At 37.8% G+C, this 22,054-nt stretch overlaps 1 protein-coding gene across 17 annotated transcripts in view; it reads right to left on the minus strand.

The window, feature by feature from the left end:
• TENM2 (teneurin transmembrane protein 2) overlaps positions 1 to 22,054 on the minus strand; it is an 848,782-nt gene that overhangs the window by 90,897 nt on the left and 735,831 nt on the right. For 11 of the 17 annotated variants that reach the window (XM_069772607.1, XM_069772606.1, XM_069772615.1 and 8 more), the window contains 2 exons: positions 19,191 to 19,292; positions 15,227 to 15,259 (listed from right to left, as the gene is read on the minus strand). In XM_069772607.1, the coding sequence (XP_069628708.1) occupies positions 15,227 to 15,259; positions 19,191 to 19,292 (135 nt within the window). The remainder of the gene's footprint in view (positions 1 to 15,226; positions 15,260 to 19,190; positions 19,293 to 22,054) is intronic. The other 6 variants (XM_069772614.1, XM_069772613.1, XM_069772612.1 and 3 more) reach the window with 1 other exon arrangement.

The following is a 22,054-nucleotide window of genomic DNA, read 5'->3' on the forward strand; positions in this document are numbered from 1 at the left end:
CACCTTGCCACCAATATCCCCGCTGAACCTTGTTTTCCCAAATCCCAGAGTGACTGCTTTTACCCTGTGTGTATTGACAAGAAAGCAGCATTAACCCTTATCCCTCCCTCTTGTATTATTAAGGGACAAGACACATTCTGAGCAAATATTCATTTATGCAAATGAAGTGAAGCCTGTGAATAATAAAGGTAGTCAGCAGGTCTTGGATGCCAGGAATCAGATGTTGTACATATGCAGAGCAATGGAAAGAAACAAGTGTTTTATTAAAAGCCAGTTGCACATAAATGTTGCACTAAGGCATATTCACACTCCTATATGGCCACGTCTCCCCTTTGAACATGGCAATCTGTGAACTCACATGCCCACCAAAGACTGAATGTATGGTCACCAGCCAGAGAAATGGAAAAAATAACAGAGCAATAACAGAAAATGGGAGTAATGAAGTGAATCTTTGAGAAAAGATACCCTTTTGTGCTCTTCTCTCTGATGCAGTTTGATAAAGACAGAAAAGTATTTCCCTGTCTTTTCACCCTTCAAAGTAATTAGAAACTAACAGCTAGTTTTACAGTGCCAAAAATATACTCAAAAGCTACTATTAATCATTAAAAGGTTCTAATGCTTTCTTGCTTCTATTGTTCCTTCAACCTGAATGATCAAGAAGAACCCAAGTAATTGATTTCCTACAAAGAAATGTGTAAGTGTCCAGCTATACAACTTCTCCACTGTTCAGTCCTGTAATCCTTATTAATCTTAGCCATCCAATTGATCTGCTGCAAAAACACATTCCAGGATAGATTTTTTCAAGAATTTTCTTATTTGAACTGGGAAAAAATTGATCAGAAAAAATATATTCAGATTTTTAACCTGAGATGTTAGCTAAAATTTAGAGTGCTGAGAATTATTTCAATTAAGACTACAGGTTGATGGGCCACATGTCACGTGTATAATCTTTTTTAGCCTATTTTTTCTGCAGTAGAATAAGAACAAAATCAGTATGCTGAAGTTTGGGGGTTTTTTGCTACCCCTGCTCTGCCTTAGGGACATATCACCCGTCCTGTGGTAGCAATAGAACTTCATTCTACTTCATCCCTGGTGTTCTCTCTTCCTACAAGTGCTGTTCAATCTTTTTCTTCCTCACTCCAAAAATGAATACAAATCTGAATAAAATATAATTTCCAGCAGCAACTTTCTGCCTTCAGATGTGACATATGTTCACAAGTGCTTTACTGAGTTCAGTGAAAAAGTTTGTGCTAAAGTTCTACTGGTTTTGCTTTTTTCAGCTGGTTTCAGGATTAAGTTTACTGAACCAGCTGGATTGAATTACAATACAGACAAATATCCATTATGTCCATACTGCACTCTAGGACAGCCTATTTTACATCTTTCTGCATGTCATCCTCAAACACCCTTCCATGATATACAACACGCTGAACTAGTAGCAACTTCAATGCCATATGGCTAACTATTCCTTCTGTGTGCATGCATTACATCATGGAGTCTATCTCAGTTCCTCAGCATGCACTGCTTTTCACTGCCTAGGTATGCTAACTGCTGCTACTGCAAGTCATATAGGTGAGCCATAAAGGAAGGGATCAAACAAGGACCACTTCCACTCTTCAGGTACGAAGACCTGGGGGGACAAACAATTTCTTTTTCCATAACTCTCCATTTCACTGCAATTAAAAGTCTTGTTTGGGCTGACATTGATACATTTTCCCAAATCACTGTAAAAAAGGTAATAACTTCAGTCCTGCTCTCTTTACTTGCCATGGTGTAGAGGATCTGGAGGTGAGTGATCAGAAGGCAGCTTGTCCTGAAGACCTGGAGTAATCATGAGTGGCAAGTTTCTTGGTGCCACCTTCCACACCCTGACACATTGTAGAGATGCTGTCCCTTTATTTGGGCCTCATATTAACACAAAAATATCTCTCTCTAGAACAAGGTGCCTCTCAGCTCCTGTATGTGGTGGTTAAGCTTGCAGTTCCTTTGTTCAAGTCCACCACAGAAGGAAGTAATATTGTTAGATGCAAATTCCCTACATGCTTACGAGCCACTGCAGAGACTCGATGTTATCATTATTAATGGTTGCTCAGTGTGGATTCTCCAACTGCACCGGGACATGCCAGCATATGGCTTGCTTTTGCCCATCAACCTCCTCACCATGTTGTGATAAAGCTGCATAGACAGAAAAGGTCCCAGCAAAGCTAAATGAATCAGTAGGCAGTAGACAGTTTCTTCAGACAAACCACATTTGTTCAAGTAGTTATAAAGACAAAAAGTTAGACCTGACTTACAAGCTGGATACAAGTGAGGAATAGCTTTTTTTGTTTTGTTGTTTTACAGGCCAACATGGCACTCAACACCTGAAAGCACTTCTGTTCTGCAAACCTCTCCTCTGGAATCAAAACTCAAATAAAGGCAATAATTCTATTTGAACAGCACAGTCTCCTGCAAGAGGGACTGAGCAGAAATAAATCCATTATTAAAATAAATAAAAAAAACAAAACCAAAAAAACACATGCAATTTAGATGTCACCACTCTAGACCTAGCTAGATAATACTGTGCCAGCCACCTGCTGTAGAATTGCTTCTCTCCTCACCTTGCCCCTAAGTCTCATTAAGCAATGGGCAGCTGTGGTCCAGCTAAAAGAGATGTATATCTGCTATTTAGAACTTGTCTATGGGAAGGCCATTCTTAGCTCTGACTTTTGATCTGAATTTGCAGGGTTCAACTTCTGGGACACCAGAGACTGGCAGAGCAGAAGAAAGATTACTAGATGGTGCTGGGTCTTGGGCTAAAGAGCTCCCACAGTAGTTTTTCAGTGTTCCCTTATTCTGCTATGGTGCTTCAAGAATGTAAGTAAAGCTGAAAGCCATGTCACAGCTTTTCATTCCTCTCTTCATGCTTCTACCAGGTCAGAGGTCTTGCTATGGTTCATAAATCTATTCAGTCCTTGTGAAGCTTATATAAAGTTGAACAGTAATCTGCTTTCAGTGGTCTGCCACTGCAGTATGCATTGCCAAGATGTTAGTGACACCAGAACTGACTTTGGACAAATGAGGGAATCTGTTATTTAACCTCAGGGATGAAATGAATACAGTTAAGATTAAGACACTTGCAACCTAAAGCCACAAAGTTTAATCTACAACCCTCTGCTGGGGTTATTCTATAAACTATATAACAGGAGTATCGCTTTGAGAATAAGAAAAGTGACAGAGGTTCTTGGTCAGATTTCGGCACTTCCAAGACTGCCATGTTACTCAGACATGTAAGCAAGAATGCAAGCAAGTGTAGGTTATAAGAAGCTGGCTTTTCACTGCTGTAATAAATAGCTCTTCATTAATGTTTCTGGTATGGGTTTATGGGCTGTCCTAAGTGAGGAACAGAGAGAGAATCAAGCTGCTCTTCCATAGAAAACAGAAGCAAGAGGTCTAGAAAGAGGTCTGCTATGTTTATTTGCTAGACCGTATTGCTGCAGGGCGAGACCAAAACAGTCCACTCTAATTTTACATCCAGGTGGCTTCAATTAATGTGTGAACAACTCAAGAGTCATCTGGAGTTCTTGTTATCTAGGACTGCTTATTTTCCCTGTGTGAAGTGGATGGCCCCTATTCCAGGATAGAATTGACTGTTCGAAGTCTGTTGAAGGAGTGTGAAGGAAGGTTGGTTTATGTAATGGAACAGTCAAGTTCCATCTCATTTCTGTGGACAGTTAGGTTGCATAAAGACAACTGCGTATCACACACCAGCACTGTCAAAAAGTGGACAGAGATCTCCAGGAGCAGTTATGGCAATACTCAAGTATGTTAAGCACAAAGGTATATCTCCTGAGTGAAGTTTGAATAAGCACAACAGGTATTAACCCTAAATGTGTTTTTGATGATGAGATTCTGCCCTTTACAAGCCTTCAAACAAATGCAGACTAAGTTCGTAACATGGGTCTCAGTCGATCAATGGATACTACACACCCTTGAGTCCTGTAGGCTGCACACATTTAAGAGCATGAACTGAGCAGGAAAGACCAGCCAAACATCCCTCAGAGTTCTCTCTCTAAAGGTTATCTTTGCATAGGTATTCTGGAGTAATGTTAACATTCCCTGATGCATGAGGAAAGGTGATTTGATAACAGCCTGTTACACATGGACTAGGAGGGGAGATGGTAAGGCAAATGGTCTGGCATCAAAAGCCACCACTTTGTCCAGTGACACTTAACACACAGGTATGCCAGCTGCAGTCTGTGCACACACTCCTTTCACCCACCCTTATGGTATTCACACATACATACTCACCAGAGGTGTTCTTCTAGAGCATGGCAAGAAACCAGTAAAGGATATCTGAGGAGTCAAACTCTTGGAGGCTGTTGCAGACCTTGGTTTAGTTACACAGCTGCTTGGTTGAGAGGCCTTCCCCTGCTACTTGAAGTTCCAAACAGGATTTGAAGGCAGAGTTCTGGCTGGTTCCTCTTGCTGTAGAGCAAACATTACCCTAGTGCAGAGAGAGTCCTGTACCACTAGGATCTAGGCTGTCAGTTCTCTACTGCAGACTTTTTTCATTTCCTCCTCATAAAAGAGACAAATTGGTATACTTCTCTTGAAAGTTATTTGAGTTTCTGGGCACAAAAATACGCAGACTTGAAAGGTTTTTGAACTTGCATCTGCAATGCTTCCCTGTCCTGGACCAGGTCACAAGCAGTGCCCTTATATTGCTCTTATTTTGCAAGCAGCTCAGTTTTACATCCAAATGTAAAATTTCAAACAGGGCATAAGAAGGTTAGCTTCCTTTGTGCCACCTACAGGCTTATTCAGAGCCTGGACAAGTTGTCAGGAGTCACCCCATATCAAGTCAAAATTTTTCCACATATGTACCACAAAATTTTGTGGTGAGATGCTCGTGGCAGGTTGGTGAGGGGAGTCACTGGTCTGGATGGACAAAATTGCATCAAGCCTGTTAGGGTACTGTTTGAGTAACGACCAGAATGGTTGTATCCATAATGCTTGTAAGCCCTAATCTTGCGTATAAACCAGATTCTTCTCATCACAAGCTGGTGTGCATAAAAGATGAGCTTGACTGCCTATTCACAATGAAAGCTGTAAGGAAAATTAGGACTGACTGTTGAAGTATAAGTTTAAGGCTGCACTAACAGAGCACTTAGACACCATCTAAAGTGCCCTTACATCCTAAGTACTGCTAACTGTTCCATCAACCAATTTTAACAAGATTATCTGAAAAGTTAAAACTCATGGAAGAATGTTCCCTGATTGAACACATAATTAGACAAATTAGTGGAATGAAAATCTACAAGGCTACTATACACAAAGAGACATTGTCTACTGTAGGAAGTCCTAACACAAGTTATCTCTAGAACTAAAAGAATTTACTGGAGAAGCATCAAAGACAGGTACATTTTTTACTCTTCCTCAACTATCTGCTGTATGCCACCATTAGAGCTGAAATCCTGGGTAAAATGGAATTTTCGTCTGAGCCATTACAGCTTTACTTCTGTAATATAACCTCTATACAAACACATACATTCAGAAAAAAACATTCTGAAGGGACACTATTTATACTCCTATGAGAGGAAGATGTGTTCACCCTTGTTGAACTGTACAGAACTTTGGCAGACCTAAGAGAAATAAAGATTATTTTTATCTGTAGATGTTCCTGTTTAGGAGGAGGAAGTGAGTTTCAGTCCTGAAACTTTTGCTAAAGAACACAAATTAAAAGAAATGTGCCTGACAGCATACGCACTTACAAAACTGCATAAGGATCACCTTTTCTGTATATGTGGTCATGTACTTGTACATCTTATTGGTCTACAGTAACTAGTATGGTTCAACAGTGGAGGGTATGCACTAATATTAGCAAGCAGATCACTTGTTGAGGTTTACACAAAGTTCGCTTGGGGTCACACAAAAACTTGGTTCTACTTCCAAACATATGGACACATTTTGAGTCTTCTCATCAAGAAGAATTTCTGAATTTTTTGAGTCTGATTTTGACCAAACAATTCTTCCCTGTACTCATTAGTGCAAGTCAGCGCAGTGTCCCTAAGCTTGGGGAAGTCATTATGTATCACGAAACAGAGTAAATGTTTTTCAAGTCTTTAATACAACCATATTAACATTCTATAGCTGTCTCAAAAATAATCTGAATGCACAGACTGGGCAGTTTTCATACACTCTTTGGACAGAATTGCACAAATTCCTAGTTATATAAAAAACCGACATACACACTAGCACAATAGAAATCGAGTTGTTCTTTGTTTTACTGACCACCAGAAATTGTACTGAAGGCAGATGTGGGTCAAATTTTTTGCCAATGAACCTTACCAGTGAATCTTCTGGGTGCAGTTCTTCTAGGGGATAATTAATTCAGACTCTGTAGTAGCTCACACTTGGACTTCCTTTTAGCAGAGATTAAGCTGCTACTGCTGAGAGATTATGCATGATTTTGCCAGTATGAAAGAAGAGGGATTACTGTTTATGACAGTCTACTCTGAAACCAATAAATGCATTCCAGGTCAGCTCCGAACTGGAGTAGAAATACAGGAAAGATCCAAAACCATTGTCATTTATAACCACCTGGTTCCAGATACCTAAAAATTATGAATAGGGTCATATCATACTGGCATTTTTCTGGTTTTGGTCTTTATCTTGGTGATGCATATCTAGCATTTAGTTTAAAAATGCTAATTTTTCTTCAATGGACAAATTAGATTAAGATCTAAGCAGGTGAAGATGTATTTTACTGATGCTAGAGCTGAATCCTACTACAATTGTATACCAAAGCCCTGAATAATTTTAGATTCACTCCAAAAGCTACAACCAAGCTCTTGCCTACAGTTAACCTCCTGAAGTGAACTTATACCTATTTAGATATAAACAATCTTAATTTCTAAATGGCTTAAAATCCACAAAACCACTAAAACCAAAGGACTTGCAAACGTTTGCATTTTAGAAAATCAGCCCAGATATTTAAGAAGTTAACTTCTGACAACCTGATTCAAACTGTTGGCTGTTGACTTTACATTATTGTTACTTTAAACAAAACAGTACTGAAACATAACAAATTATGACATCTCTTGTTACACCAAGTGTTTGCCCATAAGATATTTCTGAAAATTAGGAGACATTAAATATATGAGTATTCTTATTTGTAGCTTCAAAATACAATTGTTTTGTTTGACAACACTTTCCTTCATACTTTATGTTTAAACCTATTTTAATCAGTCGGGTGCCCATTTCACTACTTGTCTGCAAGCTTATTAGTTTTAACTGGAGTTCATTTATGGATATGAAAATCTGAAATAACTTCTAAGACCACTCCATGGTTTAGACTGTTTCACTTTCCCTAGTTTATGCCATTTTTATGCTGCTTTTCTGGCAAGAAGCTTCCCCACCCCTAGCAAACTTAGCCCTAAGAAAATAATTCTGGAATGAGAGATTGAATGAATCCAGGACCATTTTCTCTCATCTGTTCTTTGTGCCTCACAAACCTGATATTTGCACGGTCAGGAAGAATGGTGTTTGACTAGACTGCCTGCTCTTCAGAGGTCACTAACTTCCGTCAGGCTGAAATGTTCTCAAGAACAGTGACAATTAGAAAGATCTAGAACACCTTTTAGGTTGCTCTAAGAGCTTGTGCTCTTCCAAGCAGCAGTCATCTTGTAGAAATTCACCCAGAAGCAGAAGAATGAACAACTATGAATAACTGTTACTGACATTATATGCTTTATTAGTTACCTCATGAAGCTGTTTACTTTGACGACAGAACACACAAATAATTTAAATGATTTAATAGTGTGTTACTCTATGCTTGCAGGCATCAGGTCAGTATTAAGAAGAAATGTACAGCCCTTCATAGTAGTCATGCTCTACAATCCTTACTTCAGTTGCCCAAACCCAAGCCTTACCAAGCTCCCTTGTCTAGCTCTGTCAAACTGCACATTAGTAAGCAAGAAAGAGATTCACAGAAGAATTTCTAGAAGGACAAAAAACCCATCAGGTGTGTCAAATCTCTGACATTCAGAAACCATTTGGGGAAAGCAGCACACGCTGACTTAAGCACTAAAGTATGGATGCTTTAATTAATCCAGGGTGAATTTAATTGCTTTAGTTAAGTGGAAATCGGGTTAAAAATGATGCAGAGCATGCTGGGGTGTGTTAAAAACATGACATATGAGTTGGATGAATCGATAAATTAAAAGCGCACAGATGTTTTAATTAAACCCAGGAAAGTTAACGAAGATCACTAGAGACTTTTAAGCCTATGATTAATTCAATTCATTTAAAATACCTGTAGAGATATGGGGATGCCTCCATTTGGGGAGTTATAGAAGTTCTCAATCAATAAGTACTTAAGCTGTTCTACAAAAAAAATGGCAGGATTTTTATAGAAATGACTGAACAGCATTAATTGCACAATGAATATTTACATTCTTCTGAACACTCAGCAAACTTTTGCTTTGGCCAAAATTTATCAGAAAGGTCATAGTTTTTCTCATTGCCTTCAGTGTGACCTTACCTGTCAAAAAGACAACACTTGCTGTTCCCTGCTCTACCATTCTACAAAGTATCTGTTTCCATTAGATAACTGCTTTGGTTACAACTATTACAAAAACATCTATGTAAGAAATATGAATATGTCTTCCCACACTATCTAGCAGCAATTTCAAGAACCACAGCAAATTTTTAAAATTATCTCTTTGGGGTTAGTCACTTTTGGTACAAGAAAATTTTACTTCATGAATAGACCCTTATAATATTCTTGTTAACAATAACAATGCAGTCTGTAAGAATAGGGAAAATAAAACTTAAGCAGGTGTCAGATATATTGGAACTAATTTAGTGGTGGATTGAAAGGGCTGAAGTCCCATTACTGCTAGCATGAAGATGAGCTAACACAATCTAGCTAACCATCAACAAAGATCTAAGTCTTAGTTCTCTAAAGATATTGGAGTCCTGAGGGGGGAGAGGAAAAGGCCGTTGTACTGTCTCATTGGAAAAGCCACAGCTGAACATAAAAAAGATTTTCAAGTGGTATAAAACAAACTGGGGATAGAAAAGAGGACATTTGAGTTCAGCTAGACCTGAAAAATCAGCTAGCTGTGCCAGGGTTCAAATGTCATGAGGACTTTGTCTTGCCAGTACATTCTGGATTCAACACTTTGTCAGCCTGTTTGTTCCCCCTCCACTATTGAAGAAGCTCTGCAACTATCACTACCTATATTAAAGGAAAGATTGCAGCTCTCCATGCAGTACAGTAAGATGATTCACAAAACAGTAGATTGATTTGCAGCCAGTCCAGTTAGGGTCCTCCCTATCTACTACATTGTTAAAGAGCAGCATGGTCCAATTTCTTTTTCATATGCATCAGTGCCTTCAAGGAAATGGAAGTTCCCCTGCACTGGTTCTGGTTTACCACAGGAGAATGTGACTGATCAGTTTGCCATATGTTTTTGTGCCTTTGAAAATAAAGGGGAAAAAAAAAAAGAGGGAAGAATTCTTTTCAACTCTCTGCATGATACATGCGATTGGAGGAAAATGTAGATGGTGGATATGCATGTCCTGAAAACACTGCCTTGCAATCTAAAACTCTTTTTCTGTGGGAACTAGTTACACAGAATCAGAGCTGTGAAATTCCTGCTTTAGATATAAGCAGTGAAGTTGATACTACTACAAGAATGTGCAGAGAAATAAATTTTACTTTCTACCAACAGATGCAAATAAACAGATGTTGAAATAGACTACTGTCACAGACACATATGCAGATCTTCATTTGTATGTCTTGATAACTTGATCACTAGAAAAAACTGAGGAAGAAGGGAAAACTAAACTATTTCAGAGGTTTCAGTAGCTATCTCAGTGGAAAGAGCCAGTGAGGAAGCAAAGAGATGGTGCTTCAAGCTCACAAAAAGCAGCAGTAAGGACAAACACCAAATACCAGAATTATCCTTCCAAACATCTGTGTTGTGATTCATAACAGCGAAGCACTAACAGCATGAAGTCATTTATGCATCTAGAAAAAGAAATAAAAAAGTGAAATATTTCTTCAAATATTTTTGGTAAGCTTTTACACCATTCCCAATGAATGGTGTAAAAACTATTACTTCTCTGGTAATGGTTTAGCTCTGGCTAAATAGCAGTACAGCAGATGTAGGATTGCATCCATAGGCTGCAGTATTCAGGGTATTTAGAACCCAGACTGCTTTGGTCTCATTTTAGTTACTACTATTTGCCTTATTAAATTTACCAGAAAAGATTTAAATCATAACATGATTAATTGCACAGTTCCACATTATCTGCAGATATTTAAACATTTTTCGACATTCAAATTAGAAATTTTTTTGTTTGTTTGAGAAAGCGAAAGAGGATGACAGCTAACTGAATTTAATCTCACCCAAAGAGGGTCTAAATATAGGAAAAGAGCTAAATTACAGGTTCAAATCTAGATAGAATGTAGATAAGAAAAAAGTCATGCACGTTGAAATCTGAAGCTGTGATTTAGGGCTGTTTCTGTTATTCAGGGATGTCAAATGTCTAAGGATCTCTTAACAGCTGTATTTCTATATTGTGATTTACAATACTACTTAATCATAGTTGCTTCAATTACATTTACCACCACCGCAAGGACTCCAGGATGATCCCAACACAACTGTCAAAGACAAACTCTTAGAACTTAATGAAATAAACAAATACCAGTACCAAGTCCATGGAAACAATGCAATCTAAAAACAAAATGTAGATTGCAACACAATTAAATAACTAACCAATTAAACACAAAAACAAATTACAAAGCATACATCACAGTGAGCACAATTCAGCTACAGAGTACAGTTAGAGCAGTGAGATTCTTAGCCACCAGTGGAATATTATAAGATTGTAAGAAAGATTTTTGGCTTGCCAAGAACTAAGCTGCGCAATGGTTTGTGTCCTGCATGTATTTGTATGCATGTCCACCTCCTTGCTGCACTGGGAACATTTTGAAATATTCCATTTATTGGAATCCCATTGAAACAGAAAATATTTGTGCAAATAGATGTGCTGTTGCTGCACATGTATAAGAAGGAAAGAAAGATAAAGTGAAGTAACTGATAATAGAGTGGGCTTTGAAAGCAGCTGAGAGGCATCAAATGAATGTACCCAGCTTTTAATAAGTATGAACATATTACTATAATACTGTTGAAGAAAAATCCATTAATAAGATTTTACTGTGTTTCCATATGCTTTCCATCTTGGACACTTCCTTATCATACCAAGCCAATAAAACTTGGTTCCAGTTTGTAGGCCTCAGCTACAGCACTGCCTGTGGCTCCGTCTTTGGTCTCTGAATTTCTACAGGTTGGGTAATGAGTGATCAGATAAAGATGCACTAGTGCTCACTGAAATCAGAGACTCGCAATTACTTACATGCCCTCTTCTTTCTACCTATCATGTTTTGTCCAGCAGTGGCATTAGCAACTTTTCTCATTTTTTTCCTTCCTCCTTCATTACTGAATTCCTCCTCATTACCCATTTTTTCCTTAATCCTTTTAGCTTTGTCTTCAAAATTTTCTCCTACAGAAATAAGTCTACCTTCTTAGCTGCACCACTATCCTGCAAGATCTTTGGGAAAAGAAGTCATACAAAATTTCAAGTTCATATGCTGCAACATGAATTTAGAAACATATAAAAGGGCAGTGCAATCCACAGGCACAAATTTGGCTGTATGTTTACTGGTGGTTTAATATAGAAAACAAATGCTAATTAAGTTGCTATACTAGATGTAAGTATTTGGTATATTTAACAACATTAAATAAATATCTTTAAAATTTTAAAGCATTTTTGCTGCCCTGTAAAGGCACAACTATAACAGACAGAAGGAAGGATGTGCTTCTAAACAACAGGAGCATCCCCACTTGAAATTATTCAGGACAAGCTCTTCTGCAGATAAATTGTTTATAACCCTGAATTCAGTGCCGGAATCAGATTTAAGAACAATAAGAAGTTAATATTTTGCCTGTTGAAATTCATATTTTTAAAGTCTGTTATCTCAAATATTCACAATGCTAAAAGTAGCTCTGGGTCCTATTTCAACTTTGTAAATATTCCCTTACAAATAATGAGAGGATATGAAGCACCAATTCTAGCCCAGCACAGGCCAGGGAGTAATCTGAGTACTCTTATATCACCATCCTGTTACTAATAGTGCATGCCTTACAAACATCTGCTAATCCTCACATTTAATCTACAATGTACTATAGGGACAGGTACTTATTTTTAAGAGTAATGAAATGTTAGGATGCTAAATTACTTGTGTTGTAACAGAAATTTAACAAGGTATCTGTTCTAGAATTCTGGAGTCCAGACTCTCCAGTCCCCTGTTTTTACCTCTAGTCTCCAACAGAGTTCATGAGGATTGATGAGGGAAGCTGTAGACTAGAAACGATGGTTCCTGTATTCTATTCCTTGTCACACTACTGGCTGGATGCCTTGAGCCCCTTTTGGAGCCATGACCACTAACAATCAGAGAGAATTCAGCCTGTGACCCCTTCAGTTCTTGGCTCCTGTTTAAATTGCCAATTAGAAAGAGTTAGAGTGGTGGATTTTGTGTTGGCTCTACTTGTCTACCTGACACTGGATCAAAGCTACTATCTCATTTCATGCAGGCAAGCTAGCAGCTGATGGACAGCAATGACTGTCAATCATTGTCAAAATAGGTTACATGTCCATTTATTTATTCTGTAATTACTTTAGGCACAGTTGATGGCACAAAACCCTTTTCAGAGTGTACTGCAGTTCCATAAAACTAAGAAACTGAGAGCAGGCAGGCAAGCACTGGCCTGTGCATAGAACTCATTGGAAGGCAAGCAAGGACATGATCAGTTTGCCAGAAATGAAAAACGTCTGCTAATAAAGTATGAGACTGGGAAAACAAGAAGAAAATTTATAACAAAAGCATTTTAAGGTACTGAGTCAGAGAGGAGGGAACTGCTGGAGAGGAACATTGCCAAAGACAGCCTTGTTTGTTCAAGTATCAAAATCATGCTTCCACCCACTGTGAGAGAAGATTTGAGTGACAAGCCAGGGCTGTGCTGCTGCTGCAGCACATACATAAGTTGGCACACATACACACATAAACACACAAAACCCCAAAACAAACCCACCCCGAAAGAGATACTAAGAGAAAAGCTGATCACGTTGAATGTTGTCATCTACAAGAAAGGATGTGAGATATGTGTGGGTGACAGCTCATGAATGCAGTATTCCCAAAGAAAAGCACACTTTTTTTCCTTTCGTGAGTACTATGTAAGTGATGATACATGCTATGATTATGAACAAATAAAATGCTTACCAATAAAGTTGTTATTTCTCTAATTTCTCTCCTCTCTCTAACCCACTACTTCTCAGACCTCCCTTGCATTCTTGCTCTATCACAGTGGACAATACCATCATTCTACCAGTCATTAACGTTCCTAATCTGGATGTTATGTTTGACTCATCCATTTCCTCACCTCACATTCAGGCTTTGACAAAGTCCTACAGATTTATTCTGCATTGCATCTCTTTGTCAGAATTCTTGCCCTAGCTTTCAGCAAATAAAATCTACATTAAATCAACACCTTTTTCCTCCAGCATCGATAAACTCAGCCTTCTTCACGTTATGTCTGTGTGCAACATTGATGCAAAAATCACGATGTTAATCTGTTAATCTAACCTTCAGCTTTGTCACTTTTCTTTCCCAGTCCTTTTTCAGGTCCTTTCCTCTTGTCACATGGAACAGGAACTTCATGCTTCAACTTCATTTACGGACCCACTTCACGCCAGAGTGCTCACTGCTAGAAATCGGACTTCAGCCTCTCTGTAACTTACAATGCTTTTGAAAGTAAAATTTAAAAAGACCTTTTTTGAGCTCTTTCCTATGCTCTGTCTCCTTTGGAGGGCCCATTTGCACTCCATTATCCACATGACGTTATCTATCCGCCCCACTATTCCTCTTTAAAACTGCCTTTTACCACTGTTCCCCAAAACTGACAAAAGTCACACTGCTGGTGTGTTTATAACACTGTGTATCACATTTTTCCCTTGCATCTCCACATCTTTCAATTGGTTCCCATTCATTCCCTTTCAACTTGTATTGACATGGTAAATTCCTGGAGGTAGGTGCTGTTTTTACCTATTTGTTTTGCTTGTAAAGCACTAACCACAATAGATTACCTTTAACAAGTACTATTGCTCATGACAATCTCTTTATAATGCCATAAAAATGGTGTTTTTCCTATACTATTGTTCCTCTCCTGCCAAAAAACCAATCTGCTTTGGGTACCATCATGTTTAATCTACTCTACTTCACTTGTCTGATCTATAATCTGTTATTGCATAAAATTGCAGTGAGTCACTCGAATAGTACAAGACACACATTCACCATTTTGACTGTGCCATGGAAGACCTGAAGTGCTGCCTCACCATGGGTCCCATCCCTTCTGTCAGGCTATGAACTTGTGCAGGACAGGCAAAGGAGAAATGCTATTCAGTATCACCTCTCACCTTTCCCTTCAAAGTCCAGTGAGCTTCTGTCTCCTTGCACTATTTTCAGTTCCTAAAATTTCTAGCCAAGTTATGAAGGCAAGTATCATTTTCCTTACTCACATAGAGAGGAAATACTAACTCCTATACATTACCACTATATGCCGAACACCGTTCAGTCATGTGGGTCACGTGCTCTACAGCAATGAACCGAGTACTGTATTATTCAGCAAGATGCACTCCAAAATTCTTGTTTTCCCCACTGCGCTCACTCCCAGAACCTCTTATGCCACTGGGAGCATTCTGGACATGGCACTAAGAGAACAGTTTCAAGCAGAGTATTCAATGGACAAAACCCCATTACTTTATGCACTATTGCCCAAGCAATAAGCCTCTGAATAACCTCAGAGCAAGAAGAGTCCCAAGCAACTGAAATTTGAATAACAACTGAGAAAAAGCAAGAGTTGCTACTTCTAGAAATTATACCTTACTTACCTAATAATTGACAGCTTTTTACATTTTTATACAGAGATTAACAATACACACATAACAAAGAAAATGGCAGCGGTAGGAACTCTTGTTGTGGTGCAGGCAATCATCAGAAACAGCAAATCCATTAGAATAAATTTAAAAAGAGATAGACTACACTTTACAGCTTAGTAACTATTTCAAACTAAATAGATGTTGCAAAAGAAATAAAAAGAAATTTTAAAAAACCTACCCTTCTTTTTATACTTATTAAAGTGGCGCCGTCCTTTGCCAGTAAGCCAAAAACAAACAGAATGAAAATAAAATAATGAAAAACCCACACAAGGAGAACAGGAAAAGAAACTGTGAATAACATAAATCTGAATCATTAGAGTTCTTAAAATCAGATTAAAAAGTCAACTGATCAAACATGGTACAAATTTCTGGTTTAAAAAATCCAAAAGCCTTCAATCCATTTAGATTAAAATATTAAACACGTTTCTCATTACATTGCATAATCAACTAAAAGTATCTGCTAAATGGCAACTTCATGGCAGCTGACATGAGCTACTTGACTCAATTTTTTTCCTTCTTTCACAGATTGGACACCATCTCTTAAGAGGCTATGCTCATCATGTCAATGTAGAAATCCCATGTGATGGTACATTGTTTCACCTTTTCACATTAGCTAAATATGCTTATGATGCAAATCCTAGTATTTTAAAATGGAGGATTAAAGAAGGCTCTAAGCACATTTGCAAAACAGTATATGACAGTGTCTTTGGAAGTATTTTTGTTAAAGGAGTGGAAGAGTTGCATACCCTTCAAATATATTATGAGACGAAACGAAATTATAGCCAACTCTGAGTCACTTCTAGAAACCCAACTCATTGTAACACCGAACCCTACAAATGGTGAAAAGCAGGACACAACGAAGGATGCCTGCTTGCAGATTTACCACAGAACTTGGCAGCTGAAAGACCAAACTATTATCAGACATTAACAGTGGGAACACTAAGTAAAAAGGACATCTTGATATACTTGGGTGGTTATGTCATAGAGGTTACAGAAAAATAGTGATGAATATAAAAAAGTGACAACACACCAAAATAACATAATCATAGCTGCATGTCTGATTCTTTAATCGATCCTTGGCCATAGCATTGCTTCTTATCAATAACTCCTACAGATAATTGTGGACAGGCGGTTACTCACAGTGCAGTTCAATTTACAGCAAATCTTCCACTGGCTTTAACTATACACATTTTCTTTATCAGGATACATCTCCACCCACTGAATTATCTTTTGATTATCAGACTTTCTTTTTCTTTATATGCCACATTTTATCCACATGAGATTAAAATGTATCATTACCTTTTTCAAGTGTTAGATGGAATTCTTAAGTAGGTTAAACTCCAGATGATTTCAAATCCTTGCCTGGGCAAGGATAGAGTAAATCTGTTTATACTGGCTACCTGAGAATAAGTTATTTCCAAAGATAAGAGTGAGAAATAACGCACACCCCCCGCCAAGTATTCGGCAAGAGTGCTTGAGAAGGTGAAATTTCCTCCACTTAACTCAGGGTATGACAGTGTATTTCAGCCTGTAGGTTGGGCCAAAAGTTCATCTCTTTCTAATAATTTTCATGGTATTTTCCTGGAGCTAATGGATCTGAAGTCAAATCTGTGCTGTCTCTCACAGATTTCCTTCATTTTTGTCTTTTAGGACTACATGGGTGGAGTAAAGTAACAGAGGGAGTACCTGTGCACTGTCTGCAAATAGTTTGCAGATAACTCCTCTCAGGATTCATTCCCTCTAATGCCCTTAAGATCAGCCCTGTAACAGGGGATTCACTGGTATAATGGATCACGCTTCATATCTATCAGACTTGGGTTTCACCTAATGTGAAGCTCTTAGACTGCTGTGTTATTACATGAATCAAGTTCTAAAAGCCATCTGAGGAGCTTGTTCACATTTTCTCCACATTTTTCTATTTGAGTCTTGCCTCAAACTGTTTTACAGTGGAGAACTGAGACATTGAAAGATGTGTTGCTAGGGAAATAATAATAATGAAAAAATCAGATGGAAAGAAAATCATTATCCTTCCATACTTGTGACAGCTTAAATATAAATTTAACATTATGGTAAATGTATATAAAACATGTGTCCATACATACAAACAATATGCTGGAAAAGATTTAACTCTCTATCTTATTCGACTGTGTTTTACCATGCATACAATCCCAGTTTTGATTTCTGTCTTCTGAAACTGCTCTTGCATATAATCAGCATTCAAGTAAGCAGAAAAATCTGTGGACATGAAAGCAGGCATGACAGTGCCTGTGAAATGGGTGAGGCATACAGCTCTGACACCCTAACTCAGCCACACACTTCTGGGTATGTCTCATACTGTAAAGATGTGCAGCTGTGCGCTTGCACGGAAACACGAGAATTCTGTCAACACACCTATTTTGTCATTTTATGTCGTTTTTCAAGCTGCTTTGTTCTTTAGAAATACCATGATGTCTGACAAGAAAACAGTAGAAGAGTTGAAAGAAGCTTCCAAGAAACCGTTTCTGCTTTTGAGGGGAGAGAGACAACACAGAAAGGACAAAGCAGGAAGCAGAGGGAATGTACTGAGGGGTAGGAGAAGCCTGACAGATACAGTTTGACAAGTACCCTATAAAAAAGCTATTTATCTGACATAGCCTGAATGAATTATTTTCTAGCATTAACACAGAATACAGTGGTACACAGAGGTTCAGTACACAGTGCAGGATTGCTCCACAACTCAAAATGCAAATGAGTTGATTTAATGGCCATGTATGTGTGAAGAGTGGCAGTGAAGCACACAGTCACTGCATGCATACTTTCACAGGTTAACACCACAGAAATGCATATAGCTGTCAATGTGTATTTATAGCACACATTATCACACCATTTACTTTGTAATATACAGATATCTCCTCTATATATTTGCCAAGTGTCTTAATTTCTCAGGTAATCAAACAACATGCATGCTGTATTTGAAACATTCTTTAAAATGAGTAGGGCTAGCACTGAAATATCATCAAGGCCCTTGGGGTTTGGGGTTTTGTTTGTTTGTTTGTTTGCTTGTTTGTTTTTTTGTACTGGGGCACCTTCAAGAGCCAAATACAGAGACACAAAATGGAAATTACTTGCTCCAGTACAACTATAATAGCTATTCAAGGAGTATTTCATAGACACGCATGGGTATGCTGGATGCCACCCTGCTACACCAGTGAAAGAGGTGCGGTACAACAAACTGTCCTCAGGACTGGATCAGGAATCTAAGAAGAAATAAGCACATTCCTAAGGCCCTTCAAGGCATTTCAAAAAGCTTTCAAACACCAAGTTTTCCCCCTTTGAACACTAACAACCCTATCCCTGTGGAAAACCATTGTAAGCATATGATATTGACAGTGTGCCTAAATCTCACACAAACTAAGAACGAAGCAAACTGTAAAATCTTATGACTGTGCTCAGGAACAGCAGGGAATACAACCAAGTCATTGAATTTAGACAACATATGTGCTACTAGCTGTATAAACTAAAGAGGTCCTCCTTTATGAATCTTCTCCCTACGACAGCTATCCCAGACTCTCAGAAAAACTTTGTGAACACATACTGCCAATCCACAGATGTCTTTTAGATTTCTGTTTAATCTTTGATAATCATGCATCTCCCAGTTTTAGTTGTAAAAATTTAAAATCAATGTTTAAGAAAAGGTTTATTTTAAGACTTTATCAAGTCCTACTTATTTTCCTAAAAAAGGCGAATTTCCTTTGGTCAAAGAGTAATTGTATATGCAAGAAAGATGCTATGTACTAGAAGTAAGGCTCAGCCAAGCCAGAATATACATTACATGCTATCAATGAAGTTAATCAGTCTTCTGTTGCAGACAAGTTAATGATTATCAGAAAGCATTTATGATAATTCATCCACTTTTACAGAAAATAAATCTTTTCTACCATTCCTGCCTACTACCTTTGACACAGAAAAAGCTGTAGTTATGCAAGCTTATCAGCAATGCAGGAATACTTCCACTTGATCATATTTAACTAAGAGATCTAAGAAAAAAAATGTATATTGATCTATTTGAATCTAGCTTGGAACCATGCTAACTAGCAGGCACTGTAGATCCATACATCACAAACACACACTGTGGTTATTTGTAAACACAGGAAAAATGATACCTTTAGCACAATCTGCTCCATGAAATCCTGGAAAACAGTGGCAGACACCTGATACACACTCGCCATTCCCATGACAATTACGTGGGCAGTCTTGCACTGAATCTGAAATATAAGCATCACAGGAACATTAGTTGGTTCCTATTTAGGCTACAAATTCTTTGCTTAATTTTTCTTCAGTTTATTTTGTCTTCAATACTTAGAAGAACAATCCCTAATAATATTAACACCACAAAGTTCAGGTGAAGCAGAAAGGTACCAAGATTTATGGCAGCATGAGTAAATGTAGAGACCTAACGACTGACTAAAGTTACATATTAAGTCTATGGGCACCATTAGAATTCAAAGTCTTCTGATAGTGCTCAAGACCTCTGTTCCAACAGGTAGACAGGACTGCCTGTTAAGACCTCTACAGCTTACATTTGAATTTGTATTATGTAGCAAACATAATGCTTCATCAGGAAAGCTGACAATCTCCCTTTTGCAATGAGACTTTGATCTTGTACAACCACCCTTCCATATGAAACTGATTATCCCAGGGAGTGTATCTTCTTTCCCTTCTACAGACATTTAAAGCCTCATTAATTAAGCTGACCCAAATATCTGCTGAACTTGACAAAGAGGAGCTCTTTTGCTCCAGCACATATTCTTTATCCTAAAATAAAGATGAATAAAAAAGGTGCAAGTAGCTATGCGAGAGGATGAAGAAGAGGTCTAAAAAAACAGAGGACAAGGTTTAACACTAGAGTTTAAGTGACTGACTGAAGTGTTGATGACTTCAATAATCTGAGAAGAGTAAGCACACCAGCCTGATGACAACATTTCAGCTGTACTCATTTTCCACAATTTCTGTTATTATTTGGATATACTACTTTGCATAATAACAACCTAGAAATAAAATTCCAGTTTTACAATTAATTCTTAAAATCACTTTTGTTTGAAAGCTGTTGGATTTCAGTGGAACATATTTTTAGTACTGAATTATTGGAACAAAAATCTAATTAGAATGTTGTTACTTTTCATTATTACTCCCTGTTGTTGTGAGACCTACGGTCCCAAACGAAATGGCTCTGTCAGTCCCAGACACCAAACAAATAGCAGCTGTACAAGACAGAAAATGAATTTTCGATTTGGAACTAGCAGAACCATACAGAGCTTTTTTCTGTCAAATTAAACTGAAAAGAGGAAAAAGATTCAAGCACAACTTTAAGTCTAATTTCACAGTTGCAGGACACTAAATAAAAAAACCTCTAAAGCAAATTTTCAAAGACACGTCATTAGCTTGGCCTCTTGAAATGATTCATGTAAACAATGAAAAGAAAAATTGAAACTTAATGCTCAAAGATATCAATTTGTCTCATGAAGAAGCTTGTCTATAGATTTATTCATTATTTTGCTTCATGGCACACAAAAGCATTTTCTATGTATTCAAAATCATGGTAAATTTAGTATTGTCTGGAGTTAACATCATTTGTTATTCTTTCTCCTCTTTCACATCAAAGAAACTTTCAGCTGTCTCAGATCCTTTGATTATGAAATGTCTGATACTAGGTGTGTGTAGAAGAACCTCTGAACTGGATAAAACACTATACTTTTCTCTACGTTGCAGTCCAATTACTATTATTGCACTATCAAGTAGTCTACCTGACTATTAGAACTTTCATGCTCTTGAAAGCTGTAGCCTAGACCAGGCAACTCTTTTAAGGGCAGCTTATCATATCTGAAGGTTTTCTACACACAACAGGGGCATAACAAGGTATAAGCACAAATGTTCTTGTTGGTTTTGGAGAAGTAGAAAAAGGCTTCTATGAGCAAATATGCAAATATATATATATTTATATGAACATGCATAGCACCTAGTAACTCTTACAAAACCACATATAAACTATGGAAAGAAGATAATTTTTTCATCTTAACTAAGGTTAACAGAAACAATTATATTAATACTTAATGACACAGTATTGGCCACCCTCCTACACCCTTTGGGACTTAAGCCAACAAACTGAATTTTATACTCATGTAAAAGGAAAAAATTAAGCTTCATATCATTAATCAGGCAAGACTGGAAAAGACCTCCAACTATTTTTCATCAAGCCTAAAAACTCACTTGGACTTTTTTTGCAGTTTCTCTTTCCTAAACTAACAGGAAATACAGATTTATCCAATATAGTGCCATTTAACACTTCACCAGCCAGGACTACCACATACGCTATGTCAATATTTTTTATGCCACTGTGACAAGATATTCAGCAAAGTTCATCAAGTGCTTCAAATTTCAACAAATCTTCTAATAAAGCTTGGAGAATTTAGACTCAGTTTGATTTTCAACTAAATGTGACCCTGATCTCCTAACAAAACCACAGGCTTCTCAGATCACAGGCTAGATGTTCTTCTGCTCTTGATGCCACCATGTTGAGGAGATGACCCACTATTACGTGAGTAGTAATCCGTAAAACAGCGTATGGCTAATTAACTGACTCAGTTACTCTCTGGGGTGACTGCAAACAATAACCCCATTTGCAGGTGTCAGGTTCTTGTGCTGTCTTTCTACTAAGATTAAACAGTTCTCCTGTTGGATACTGTTCCACCTGGGTGTAAAGAAGCTTCTCCAGAGAAGCAAATAAGAAGTATAAAAATGATGGAGATAAGGGAGAGGAATATTAACTGGGGAATGCTTCAACCCAGATTGAACTTACGTCAGTCTTGTTTTCCAGAACTAAACTCAAGATCTATGGGAATGCTAAAATCTTAAAAGAGAAATCAGCAAATTAAAATCAGCACCCCATTACGCACTTTTTGACATAGTGTTGGAGAAAAAAAATGCACAACTTAACATAAGGATAAACAGGCCAAATACTGAAGGCTGC

The sequence above is a fragment of the Haliaeetus albicilla genome, chromosome 27 (genome assembly GCF_947461875.1).
Source record: "Haliaeetus albicilla chromosome 27, bHalAlb1.1, whole genome shotgun sequence".
Lineage (NCBI taxonomy): Eukaryota > Metazoa > Chordata > Aves > Accipitriformes > Accipitridae > Haliaeetus > Haliaeetus albicilla.